The 14,470-nt window shown below is 42.5% G+C and overlaps 1 protein-coding gene across 2 annotated transcripts in view; it reads right to left on the reverse strand.

The window, feature by feature from the left end:
* The window catches only part of DIS3L2 (DIS3 like 3'-5' exoribonuclease 2), a 373,782-nt gene that overhangs the window by 91,184 nt on the left and 268,128 nt on the right, over window positions 1-14,470 (reverse strand). For both annotated transcript variants that reach the window (XM_060015926.1, XM_060015927.2), the window contains one exon: window positions 6,527-6,634. In XM_060015926.1, coding sequence (XP_059871909.1) covers window positions 6,527-6,634 — 108 coding nt within the window. The remainder of the gene's footprint in view (window positions 1-6,526; window positions 6,635-14,470) is intronic.

Genomic DNA, 14,470 nt, shown 5'->3' on the forward strand with positions numbered 1-14,470 from the left:
ACTGTTCTAAAAACCTGGGCACTGGCTTAATGAAAGTATATATGACCAAGGCTTCCTAGTGCATACTTAAAAAAAATCTACTGGGTGTTTAAAAAAAGTTGGAATAGGCTTTCTATAGCTGACCATGCCTGCTCCAGAAAGTAAGACATTCCAGCAGACAAAGGAAAAAAAACCAAAAATGTTCTCCACTTCAAGTCCAGGTGAGACTGGCAGCCATGCTGCCGTAGAAATGGCTCAATGCTGCTGGCCCTTCTCTGGCTCCTTCTAAGTCCAAGACCTTGTATCACGAGAAGCCACCACTACATACAAAGCCAGCCTCAGGCTTTGGCTGCCCTCCTCCTTGTTTACTGGGTTTTTGATGCAGGGCCACCTCCCTCCTTACTGCCTTCTCTGGCCCCCTGAACAAGCACCACCCCTTGGACATGAGTCTGGAATCCGAACTCTCATTTCATGCATCTTGACTGTGAGTAAGAGATACTTATGTGTCACTACACCCAGGACTAACCACCGAGGTCCACCCACCGTGTGGCCTCCTGTTCTGGGTAGGACGTCTGAATGACCACAGTACAAGGAGTGTGGTTAGCGGGTCTTGCTCCACGACTGTCTGAAGTCTAAATGCTCACACCGCCTGTTTGGCTTGCTTTGATAGAGGCCCAGCATCCCCTCCTGGACCCTGTGCCTTCTCCACACCTGCTCTCCAGCCCCCTGGTGCCAGAAGGCTTGGTCGCTAGACACTGCCTCCAAAAGCAGCCCTCCAGAGACCAGCTGAGTTTTCGGAGTCTGCCTCTTCCGAGTGCTTCTTTTATGATCCTCGTATTTTGGAAGCTCATTAGATCAGGCAGCTTTTTATTCCTTGGGTCTGGCCCTGGCAGGCTTAATTCAGATTCAGGGTTCTTTTCTGTTGACTCAAGTTAGTTTTCTTCTATGGGCTTTTATTTTCTATTTAGTTAAACTTTTGCAAAATAAGCATTTATAAAAACATGAAAGTAATACATGTTTTCAAAAAACACTAGAAAATACAAAAAAGTAGAAAAAATTACTCGTAGTCTTACTACCCAAACACAACCACTACGGGCATTCTATTTTATTTCCTTCTGGTCTTTTTCCATTCATTTTTTTCCCCCATGCATGTTGCCACCCCCACCAAAACATGACTGCTGGCACACTGTCCTCACAATTCCTTCTTTGTATTTCAGGTACTGTTTGCTTCTTGATTCTTAAAAAGGAACTTACTATCAGATATTTAGGAGTCACAAAAACCAAATGTAATGTTGGTAACTTGTTTTGATTCCACTTTGGACAAATCGATTGGAGACAATCTGGGAAATGTAATTATGGACTGGGGTTTAGGTGACACCAGGGCATTACTATTGTTAGATATCTGATGGCATTGTGGTTATGTAAGAAAACGTCCAAAATTTTTAGAGCCACATATCAAAATATGTAAGAGTGAAATGACATGATGTCTGTGGTTTGCTTTAAAATACTTTAGCAAAGAATAAATGTTGACAGTAGTTAAATCTAGGAGATAGGGATGGTGGATTTATTGTGTTATTTTCTTTACTTTCATGTATGTTTGAAATTTTTCAAAATAAAAATTTAAAAATTGAAGTATCGATAGTTCAAACAGTGAAGTAGTTTTAAAGGCTCATTATGAAGAACAGCAGCCCTCTGTCCCTCTCCCTCCTCTGCCCCTCCCCAAGGGTAGCCACTTTCACCTCTCAGCAGATTATTTTGTTATTTACTTTCTTTTTAAAAAATTTTTATTTATTTAATTTATGTTTTTATTTTTGGCTGCGTTGGGTCTTCATTGCGGTGCATGGGCTTTCTCTAGTTGTGGCGAGTGGGGGCTACTCCTCGCTGCGGTGCGCAGGCTTCTCACCGCGGTGGCTTCTCTTGCTGTGAAGCATGGGCTCTAGGCTCGCGGCCTTCGGCAGCTGTGGCACGCGGGCTCAGTAGCTGTGCCTCGTGGGCTCTAGAGCGCAGGCTCAGTAGTTGTGGCGCACAGGCTTAGCTGCTCCGTGGTATGTGGGGTCTTCCCGGACCAGGGCTTGAACCCGTGTCCCCTGCATTGGCAGGTGGATTCTTAACCACTGCACCACCAGGGAAGCCCTGTTATTTACTTTTCATACTTGTATATAATCTGCTTGATTACTGCTTGATTTTTCAGTTTTAGGCATTATTCACAAACTTTTCACTATAGAAGAAGAGAATTTACTTTTCTTTCCACATACACTCCCTTCCCCCAACCAAACCCAGATAACCATTCCAGGCCCTCAATCCTCCCAATAAAGTTACATCGTAACTATGAGATTTAACTATTACAACTATGTAAATACTAAGCATTACTTTTCTTTCCTCATAACTTTTTATTTTCACCGAAACTAACAACTGCCTTAATTTGGTTGGTTTTTTGGTATACTCTGTTCATTAATCCACCTCAAGTTTTCCATCAATTGTCTGAAGCAGTGGTTCTCGAATTATGGTCTGTGGACTCGTGGGGATCCATTCAGGGATCCGTGAGGTCAAAACTATTTTCGTAATAATACTAGTAGGCATTATTTGCCCTTTTCCACGTGTTGACATTTATACGGATGGTACAGAAGCACTGGTGGGGAAAACTGTTAATGCCTTGGCATGAATCAGGCAACGGCAACAAGTGGTGGCAGTGGTCAGGGTCTCGTCACCAGCTCATACTCGCAGGAAAGAGAAAACCTAGTTCACTTAAGAATGTTCTTGGGCTTCCCTGGTGGCGCAGTGGTTGAGAGTCCGCCTGCCGATGCAGGGGACACGGGTTCATGCCCCGGTCTGGGAAGATCCCACATGCCGCGGGGCGGCTGGGCCCGTGAGCCATGGCCGCTGAGCCTGCGCGTCCGGAGCCTGTGCTCCGCAACGGGAGGGGCCACAACAGTGAGAGGCCCGCGTACCGCAAAAAAAAAAAAAAAAAAAAAAAAAAAAAAAGAACGTTCTTGATGAAGCGGTAAAAGTTAATACTTTTATTATGGCTCAACCCTTGAGTACTTGTCTTTTTCACTTACGCAGCATGTCAAAGTACAGTGGTTGTCTTGAGGAAAAGCACTTAACTTTGAGTTGTGAGCTGAACTGACCGCCGTTTTTACAGATCATCACTGTTACTTGGAGGAACAAGTGACACACGACGGTTATCTGGCACTTCAAGAAAAACAACTAACATTATTTATTGCCAATGATAAAATTCAAGCTTTTACAAAAATCAGAATTTTGAAAACCTTGTATCTGACACATGATACACGTTTTCTAATATTTAAAGACTTGTTTAGGGTCTGTAGTGATATTAATAAATATGATTTTTAATATCATATAATGAAATGTGTCCACATTAAGAAAATCAGACTAATAAGCCAATATTTTCTGAATGGCTTAAATTTCTAAATACATGATAAAAAACCATGCATGGGTAAAAGGTCCATTCAAAGTGTGAAACAGACCAATAGATTTTAATGTAATCCAGTAAAAAAGTTCAGTTGATATTGTATTAGTCTGCTAGGGCTGCCATAACAAAATACCGCAGATTGGGTGGCTTAAACAATTTGTTTCTCACAGTTCTGGAGGCCGAGAAGTCCAAGATCAAGACGCCAGCCAACTCAATATCTGGTGAGCGCTCTCTCCCTGGCTTGCAGAGATGGTCACCTTCTGACCTGCTCCAATCTGAACCCCCGTCTTCTGCATCTGCGTAGAGCTGATACCCTGGGAACTTTCTTCACCATCGTCTAGGTCAGGTGTCAACAAATTATGGTCTGTGGGCCAAATCCAGCCTGCCACGTGTTTTTAAGTAAAGTTTTAGTGGGACGCAGCATTCTCATTATTTATGTATTGTCTTCTTTCGTGCTACAATGGCGGAGTTGAGTAGCTGTAATAGACCAAATGGCGTATAAAACCAAAAATATTTACTAACTGGTCCTTTACAGGAAAAGTTTGGTGACTTGCAATCTAGGTGATTCTTTCACTTCTTTACTGTACTAGTTGATTCGTTTCCTGAATCCCACGTCTTCCTCCTTCCTGATTTACTCTTTTTGGTGAAGTACATCTTCTGGTAGCTTCCTGAGAAAGGGTATATGAGATGTACCTTTTTTTTGAGAACTTGCATGTCTGAAAACGTCCTTTCCTGCTCTCACATTTTATTGATGGCTTAGTTGGGTACAGCATTTTAGCATGGAAGTCACAGTCTTTCAGAAATTAGAGAGCTTTGCTTCACTGTCATCTAGTCTCTAGGGTTATAACAGAAAACTCTTAAGTTATTTTGAATTTGGATCTCCTGTATGTGACTCTTTTTTTCCTTCTTAGAAGCCTATAGGATCTTTTCTTTGTCCTCGGTGTTCTGAAATTTTATGACAATGTGGCTTGGAGATGGTGCGTCTCTATCACTGTGCTGGGCAGCGGGCTCTTTCTGTCTGGAAAGTCACATCCTGCATTAATGGGGCATTTCCCTGAATGATTCTGTTCATCATTTCTTCTCCCTCTTTTTCTCTGTTCCCTATTTCTGGAATGTTCATTGAACAGATGGATGTCTTGGACTGGTCCTCTACTTTTCTTGTCTTTTCTATCATATTCTGGGACAATTCTTCAACTTTATCTTCCAATCTGAACCTTGAGTCTTCTTTATTTCTTCTATCATGTTTTTAATTTCATGCTGTTAATTTAATTCAATTAAAAAAGAGCTCCTTTTCCCCCCTTCCGAATGTTTCTTTTTGAAAGTGCCTAGATCTTGTAATACACATACTTTCTTTAAAAAAGAAATTCTCTGAGGATATAAAAAAATAGTTTCTTCTCCTTGTTTTGTTCTAGTTGCTTTCCTGTTTGGTTTTGCTATTTCACGTTCGAGGCTTTCCTCTTGGTTGTCTCTTCATATAGGACAGTGAAATGTTAAAAGACTGATTTTTAGTGAAATCCTAAAAATTTCTGCTTGGGTGGGTGGAGCTCATTGTCTGCAAGCTTTATTGTAGGGAAATACAGCTGAGCTGTTGGTTGGGAAATCCTTGAGGTTATTAGCTTTAAATCTTCTTTACCGCTCAGATTCCTCAGAGAAAGATTTTCCTATCTTTGGACTCAAGGGTATAGGCTTGGCTACTAGAATTCTGAGGTTGGCTGGGAAAAGAAAGCTGGGACTCTTAATGTTCGGCCAGTATTCAACGTGCCAGCAGCATTCACTCAACCTCCCCAAAGGGGCCACTACCACAACTGCGTTTGGCGTCCCCTAGTTCAGACAGCCTTTCCTTTATCCTGTCCCAAGGATAAATTGCTGGTCTTCTACTACGTTATGGAAGGGGCAATCTTTTTAAATAAATTTTCAACCAATACAGTTAGTCTCTCCTTCCCCCACCTCTTCCCCCACTTTACAGAGTTACCTGCTGCTGTCCATTTCTGAACTTCTTTAGGATCCTGCTGTGTAAACTGGGTTGTTTCTTGGCTTTCTCGGGCATTGGCTCAGGACTCAGCTTTCTCAGGACTGCTAAGTCAGTTACCACTCATCCATCTGCTTCTCAGCTTCCAAATTTTTGTTGCTGTTGTCTCCTCTCCCATTCTCTTTGTCCTTGTGGGTTTATGTTTTTTTAAAAAAAATCTCTTCACTGTTGTTTTAGTGAGGTTTTGGGAGGGAATGAAAGTAAATGTGGGTATTTGATCCTCCATCTTTATTTGGAACCTCTTTATAATTAAATATCTTTTTTTTAACTTCCATTTAATATTACAGCATAAACTTTTCCCATGTTCTTACACAGTCTTTGTAACAACTTTAGTAATTGTACAACATTCCACTGAGTCGCTACCATAGCTTACCCAATCATTACCCTATTTTCAGAAGTTCAGAGTTGTTTCTGTTTTGCGGGGGGGACTAGCGTTTTCTGGAGTCACCTTTCATTTATCTGTCTCATTTATTCCCTGTATTTAGGGAATAGCCGCTGACATTATTCTCCTCTCTCTTATCAGTCCATGGTTTCATCACCTTGTGTCTTGATTACAGCACTACCTTGTGCAAATTTCATTCATCTTCAACCAGCACAATGACGCAGCACTAATCTTTCTAAAATGTCACCTTTCTCATGACACTTCAGAGGAAACCTAACACCTACAATTCATTTGCAACTGGCATTTGTGGGTCCCCATGGTTTGAGTCCACCTCACCTATTCAAACTCACCACCCTTTCCCCAAATGTCCTCCTTCACACAATGGCCTGCTCTCCTAACCACAGCCCAGGCCCATCCACACGGCCAATGCCAGCCACACGCACCTTCATGTACACCCTCTCCTGCAAGAGGCCTCCCCCACGTGACTCTGCTTACGCTCTTTCTTCCTTCACATGATACACTGAAAACTGCTGAGGCTCAGCCTTCTACATGGACTGAGAGCTCCTCCCCTATGTTCTCCTCTCTGGCACTGCCCCTACACTGCCCTCATCCTACCACCATGGGGCTCCAGCCCAGCACCAGAAGCACGGTGTTGCTGAACAGGGACTCACTGAATGGAACGGACACGCAGGTAAGTTGTTACCTTGCCCTTCGGAGTTAGCGTCCAGATCACGGAGAAGGTGAGCTTGTCGGTCATGGGGTTGAGGCTGCACAGTTCCTCACACAGCAGCCTGGGAAGCATGGGGACAACCTGCAAGCAGAGAACAGGCCATGAGCAGCTTTTTCCAATCTGCAGGAGCTAACCACAGGCTCAGAAGCAGCCCGGGGGGCAGAGCTTTGGTGAACAGCTGGAGCTTCCAGAGTGAGCTGAACAGGGAGGAAACTCTTTTCCCTGAAGATACAGCAGAAAGACCACACCATCTGATAACCTTCCATAAGCCTTTAGGGTCAAATGGGATGTGAATGTGAAAGGTGAGAAGAACTGGTAATGGAGGGAAAAATACATGGGAGCAAATGAAAAATAACTAAACACTAAAACAAAAAAATATTATAAAAACAACTATGCACTAAAACTAAAGCTCTAGACTCAAGAATGACTTGTACTTGTGGATATAACTATCCCAGATAACTGTGCACTTAAGAACCCAATGTCTTACATTTAAGTCTTTAACTCATTTTGAGTTAATTTCTGTGCATGTTGTAAGTAAGGGGTCCAGTTTCATCCTTTTGCACGTGGCTATGCAGTTTTCTCAACACCATTTATTTATTTATTTTGTGGTACATGGGTCTCTCACTGCTGTGGCCTCTGCCGTTGCGGAGTACAGGCTCCGGACATGCAGGCTCAGCGGCCATGGCTGACGGGCCCAGCCACTCCGCGACATGTGGGATCTTCCCGGACTGGGGCACGAACCCGTGTCCCCTGCATTGGCAGGCGGACGGACTCTCAACCACTGCGCCACCAGGGAAGCCCCAACACCATTTATTGAAGAGACAATTCTTTCCCCATCTTGGCACCTTGTCAAAGATTAGTTTGCCATACATACATGGGTTTACTTCTGGGCTGTCTATTCTGTTCCATTAGTCTATGTGTCTGTTTTCATGCTAATGTGTTGATTATTACAGCTTTGTAATCAAGTTTGAAATCAGAAGTGCTGATGCCTCCAGTTTTGTTCTTCTTTCTCAAGATTGCTTTGGCTATTGAGGGTCTTTTGTGAATTTTAGGAGAGTTTTTTCTATTTCTGTGAAAAATGCTATTGGAATTTTTATAGGGATTACACTGAATCTATAGATCACTTTGGGTCGTATGGGCAATTAAATGATATTAATTCTTCCAATCCAATAACACAGGGTATCTTCCTACTTATTTGTGTCCTCATCAATTTTCTCATCAATGTCTTAAAGTTTTCAATGTATAGGTATTTTACCTCCTTGGTTAAATTCCCAAGTATTTTATTGTTTTGGATGCTTTTGTGAGTGTGACTGCTTTCTTAATTTCTATATCACCTCTCATCTGTTAGGATGGCTATTATCAAAAAGATAAGAGCTAAACGTTAGTGAGGATGTGCAGAAAAGGGAACCCTTGTACATTATTGGGGGGAATGTAAATTGGTACAGCCATTATGGAAAACAGTACTGGTGTATATCCAAAAGAAATGGAATTGGTACTTTGAGGAGATATCTGCACTCCCATGTTCACTGCAGCATTATTCGCAAGAGCCAAGACATGGAAACAGCCTAAGTGCCTGTTGACAGTTGAATGGATAAAGAAAATGTGATACACACACACACACACACACACACACACACACACTGAAATATTATTCAGCCATAAAAAGAAGGAAATCCTGCCATTTGTGATAACATGGATGAACCTGGAGGGCATTATGCTAAGTGACACACAACATGGATGACAACATGGATGAACCTGGAGGGCATTATGCTAAGCCTGACAGAGAAACACAAATGCTGTATGTATCACTTATGTGTGCAATCTTTTATTAAAAAAAAAGCTGATTTCATAGAAACAGAGAGTAGAACGGTAGTTGCCAGGGGCTGCGGAGAGGGAAAAATGGGAAGGTGGAGGTCAAATTCTTTTACATACTTTAATTTATAAGATGAATAATGTCTGAGGATCTAAGGTACAGCATGAGACTGTAGTTAATAACAGGGTATTGTATAATTGAAATTCGCTGAGGTAAACCTCAAGCATTCCAACCACAGACACAATGAAGAGTTAACTATGTGAGGTGATGGGTGTGTTAATTATCTTGATCATGGCAATCATTTCACAATGTACATGTACATCAAATCATCACATCATACACTCTAAAATTACACAATTGTATTTGCCAATGATTCCTCAATAAAGCTGGGGAAAATAAAAGAACCCAAGGGCTGAGTGTAAACTTGTGACATGGTTTCATCAGACTGAAATTGCTGAATCAATGCTTCAGTAATTGAAAATACCACAACTGACCAAATCACATGTTGCAACGTTAACAGAATACTCCGATAAAACATCACTGATTTGGGGGGGAGGGGAATTGCCGAAGGTAGTGAAAAGTTACAAACTTCCAGTTATAAGATAAATAAATACCAGGGATGTAATGTGCAACGTGATACATATAATGAACACTGCATTATCTATGAAAGCTGTTAAGAGAGTAAATCCTAAGAGTTCTCGTCACAGGAAGGAAATATGTTTTCTATTTCTTTAATGCTGTACCTGTATGAGATGACGGATGCTCACTAAACGTACTGTGATAATCATTTCATAATATGTGTAAGTCAAATCATTAGGCTGTACACCTAGAACTTAGTTCGATATTTCAATTATATCAATATCTCAATAAAACTGGAAGAAAAAATAATCACTGAAAGATTCACAAATTCAGATTCCCTAGATGAACACTGTGGTCAACTAGTCACTCATTTTGCAGTTTTTAAGCCCAAATTATTTCTTCCTTTTATTGATTTTCTATTCCATTATAAACTGATTCAATGGTATACTCTCTTAAATTAAAAAAAAAAAAAAGGAAATCCTCTTCAACTTATTTTCAAATCATGACTTATAGCTATCCTGGAATGTTATTTGTTTACTCTAAAATTCCAAAGACAAAATGAGTAAATCTACCTGGATGTCCTGAAGCTACTTCAGGCTCCCTCCCTCCTACCTTTAAATCTATTCCTTCTTCCATGTTTTTCTTGATTAATGGCATCATCATTCACTCCCACCTCCCAAACTAAAAACGGCAGCATTAACAGACATTTATCCAACGCACCTACTGTGGACCTCCTGGATCTGCAGTGTCAAGCAACACTTTCTAACACTCTGCTAAGTAATTTTGAAGTAACAGAGCAGCAACTATGCACTAGCTGAGGTAAAGTTAGCTAGTTACGTTTCTTTATCAGCAAAAACAAAACAAACCCCAGTGATGTCCTACTCCGTGTGAGGTATCTGGACTTGTATTCTGTTTCAGCACAGTAAATAACCTTTGGTACTGAAAAGTAAATTCTAGAACTCACAGTCCACACCAGTAACAAACAGCTAATAATTATATGGTATTACTTGGCATTATTCTGACGGATGCTGTATCTTTTGTATGGAAAACCTAATGACTACCTGAAGACTTCTGGTAACAGCTTTTATAAGGCAACTACTTTTGAAAAATTTTTCTTGCCATTGCTTTTGCATCGTTTGTTCAGATGACACTATATTCTCTGTTAACTTATTTAATGAGTATTCAAATGGGCTCTAAATATTTAACATTTTCTTGCATGTATCAAGTGTTTTACAAAGTAATACATATTTACCTGCATAAACATACTGTACGAAATGGAGACTTTTTTTTTTTTTTTTTTTTTTTGCAGTTCGCGGGCCTCTCACTGTTGTGGCCTCTCCTGTTGCGGAGCACAGGCTCCGGACGCGCAGGCTCAGCGGCCATGGCTCACGGGCCCAGCCACTCCGCGGCATGTGGGATCTTCCCGGACCGGGGCACGAACCCGTGTCCCCTGCATCAGCAGGTGGACTCTCAACCACTGCGCCACCAGGGAAGCTCGAGAAAATTTTAATACCATGATTGAACTGTAAAGATTTCACATTATTTCAGCCTTTGGACTAGGCTATGGACTGAACTCTGTCCCTCCCCCACGCCCCAAATTCCTACGATGAAGCCCTAACCCTCAATGTGACTGTATTTGAAGGTGGGGTCTTTTGGTGGTAATTAAGGTTAAATGAGGTCATAAGGGTGTGGCCCTGATCTGATAAATAGAGAGATAACTCCCCCCTCCCTGCCCTGCACACACACAAAAAAGGTCACGTGAGGACACAGCCCTCTACATGCCAGGAAGAGAGTCCTCACTAGGAACTGAATTGGCCAGCACCTTCATCTGGGACTTCTAGCCTCCAGAACTGTGAAAAAAAACAATGTCTGTTACTTAAACTGCCCAGTCTATGGTATATTGTATGACAGCCCAAGCTGAATAAGACAGAATAAATTGAGTTTGTGGGGTGTGCCTTGTTGGATTCTTCTCTGGGCTGCATTGTCAGATAATTATACCAACTGCATTTCGGTAGCAGGTTGCTCTTGCCTTGCATGCCTGTAGTCCAGGGCTTAGTACCTTTTTTTACAGATAGCATTTCTTCTAAGGGTTCAAGGCAGTATCTTATTTTCAATCATAAAGCTGAACATCTGAGAATGTAACATATTTCCTGACTTCATGTTTTAGTGTTTGTGCAAAGAAAGTCATTGCAACTAAATGTGGTACCCTGGACTCAACCCTGGAACGGAAAGATAATTGGTGGAAAAACTGGTGAAATCCAAATAAAGTATGGATTGGTTAATAGCAATGTTCCAATGTCAACTTCTTAGTTCTGACAAACGTACCATGGTAATGCAAGATGCGAGCAAGGGGGAGAGCTGGGTGTGTGGTATATGGCACCTCTCTGTACTATCTTTGCAAGATTTCTGTAAATTTAAATTTATTTTAAAATAAAAGAGCTTATTAAAAAGAAAGTCCCTGTTCTCATTACCTGATCTCATAACTGTTATACATTTAAATATGGAAGACCTTTATGTTAATGAAATACAACCTGATCTATTTTTACATATTGGAGTTTGGGGTTAAGATTTTATTTGCAAAAAAGGCCTTTACCACTAAAAAGAAAAAAGAAAAGTCTAAAGACCATGAACCAAAAGGGTGAGGCCCAGACTCATTAGCAGCACATCTCAGGAAAAACAGCAAAGGCTTTGAAGCCAGGCAGACTTGGGGGGTCTAATCCTGGGCTCACCATTTCCTGTGCAACTTGGGGAACCTAGTATAATTCTCTGAGTCTTGGTTCTCTTATTAGTAAAACAATATTGAAGATGCTCAATAAAAGTCAGCTCACTGGCCACGCCATGGTCTGCCAGGTCCTTTGGTCCCCTGGCTCAGACTTCCCTTCAGCCTTTGCCCTGGGGCCCCCTCCCATGCAGTAACCAGAGCCACCCAGGCCTGCTTGCTGCTCCAGTTCATGCACATGTTGTTCTCTCTCCCTGGAGCACCTTTCTGGATGTTTTGCCAGCTTTGTACATCGTTTAAGATTCAGCTCATCAGCATCTCTGAAACACTTACCCGGATTCCCCTGGCTGGAGCACTCCCTGCGTTTTGTATACTTCCTCCCAAGGGCCCCTGCTCTCTCAAAAAGGACTTGAGGCAGTCCTGAACAGTCACTCACTGCATCCTCCCTGCTCTCTCATGTAAGAGCGTCTACAGCTCCTACACTCACCCTAACTGCTTCTTTATGTGCCTCTCTTCTCCACTAGACCATGCTATCTTCAGGAATGAGGACTGTTTCTCTCTATCCACCACTTGACACACAGCAAGCACTTCTGGTTTACAAATGAATGGCTGACTTTCACCCAGAATACAAATCACCTATTTATTCTGTTTACTGTTTATTCCATCACATAAAACATTCTATGAAATATTGATACACGGTAGACTCCTATTTAAACATCTTTACATAAGAATTTCACAGGCAGCTAGTATTTTAAGTACAAGATAAACGGTTTTGGCTATTCTATCCTAAAACCATTGGTACACTCAGCTGCTGCCCAGGTTATAAACATTGCTTGATATCCTGTGTATTACACAGAAGGAAACATTTTAATATTCACACTGCAATGGTCAGATGCCAAAGAACCCAAGTGCTCATGAAAAAGCTAAACATTAAAACTTTTGGGGTAGTATAATTATGACTAATTTTTAAAGGGCATTCCTTTTAATAATCTTTCACTAGATCTTGGGGTAGGATTCAGACGGAATTCCGAGAAAACAGTCTTTATCTTTATATCCACATAGTTTTGTAAATAGACTGCTATTTCTCAAAAGAAAAGGAGTGAAGATGTTATAATTACATTTGTGGTTTGGCATGTCAGGGCCTCTCATGAATTGGGCCTGATTTCTGCCAGTGTCACTGGGACTGTGCCCCGTGACACATGGCACTTGTGTCAAGTCCAGTCCACAGCACAGCAGGGATCCCTGTGGGAGGGGGACTGGAGGGACAAACAGCCACTCTCCATAAGCTGCTTCCTCAAATATGAGCTCTGTTATTTCAGGGAGACCCACCTAGGCAACAGCATAGTGGTCCCCGCACCCTCATCAGCTACGTGAGATCTGCCACGGTACCTGGAGAGACTCCGAGGCAGGGTCCTAAGTGCAGAACACAATGTATAACTGGGAAAGAGCAGCAGGGTCTCTCCGGCAGTTGAGAAACTGCTGGCCATCACCGGCGTCGTGCAAATGCTTACGTGCTCCCCAAGCCCCCGATAGCTCTCCCCAGTCATGGCTTTTCTGGCCCGCAACTCAGCTTCACTACTCAGTGTGGACCACGTGGAGAGTTCCTTCCAAGTTCTCAAACTCCCTCACTTTCCAGCTCTGCATACTCCACAATCGCTCTTACAATCTGCCTTTCCTGCTTTTGCAAGTCATGGCTGAGCCGTGATGGAGAAAATCACCGGACCGTGTGGAGGAGGATGACTCCCCTCCCTGCTGCACCCCATCAGCTCCCCAGTCCTGTAGGTTCTGCATTCTAAATCTCTCAAATGAGGCTTTTCCTCTCCCTCTTCCACTGTTCAAGTGTGGACACCTTCGTCTCTCTTGCGATACATCCTAAGTCCCCTAAACCAGCAGCACAGTTCTAGAGTTGAAATTATTCTGGTTAAGGTTTCCTTATTATTCTGCAGACTTTCGCATCTTCTTACTAAATTCCACCCGACGGCAATCTGCAATCCCATTTATATTAGGACACGTTGCCTTTATCTTCCCCAATATTTGATGAGCTGAATTCAGTAATTTGATTTTTGGCATGTCCTGTTAATGAGGAAAGGCCCAAACGTCTTCAATAAGGCCAAGGGGTCTCAAGAGGAAGTCGGCAGAGGGCCTGCAGACCCCATCTCCAAGGAGACAGCAGAGATGCCAGTGGGAAGCTAAGGTCTCCCAGGTGCCTAGCCCTGTTCCTTGTCACGTGATATGATTGGGAGGGGATGCAATCTGGGGGCAAATGTGAACGCTCCTTGTTCAGGATGTCCATTCTGGCCCCAGACTGAAGACATCTATTACTCTAGTTCTCCTGGGGTCTCCAGCTGGACACCACCATATTGGTCTACTCTCCTAAGATTCTGTGAGCAAAGGTCCATGTCTGCTTTGGGGTGGTCACTCACAGCCTCAAGGGGCCATGACTGAGGGAAAGGGCCCTGATACTGATAACAATTTTCCTACCTCTGGCCTCACTATTCTTCAGCCACACAGTTGCTAAGGTGATTTTCTATCTTAGTCAAAGAATGTGATGTCACTTCTCTACTTGACCTCAGGATGAAACCCAAGCTCCTTAGCCCGCCGCCCCAGGCCTCTCTTTGCAACTTCATCTCTTGTCTCCCCCTGCAGCTCAGACCCCAGCAATTCCAAACTACATACTGTTCCTTGGAAGTTCCATGCTTTTTCTAGCCTCTGCCTGGAATGCCCTCTCCACCTACTTTTGTCTACCTAGAAATTTTCTACTCAAAATTTGAAACACTGCTCAAAAATCAATTGCTTTGTGAAGGCT

This window comes from Delphinus delphis, chromosome 7, assembly GCF_949987515.2.
Source record: "Delphinus delphis chromosome 7, mDelDel1.2, whole genome shotgun sequence".
Lineage (NCBI taxonomy): Eukaryota > Metazoa > Chordata > Mammalia > Artiodactyla > Delphinidae > Delphinus > Delphinus delphis.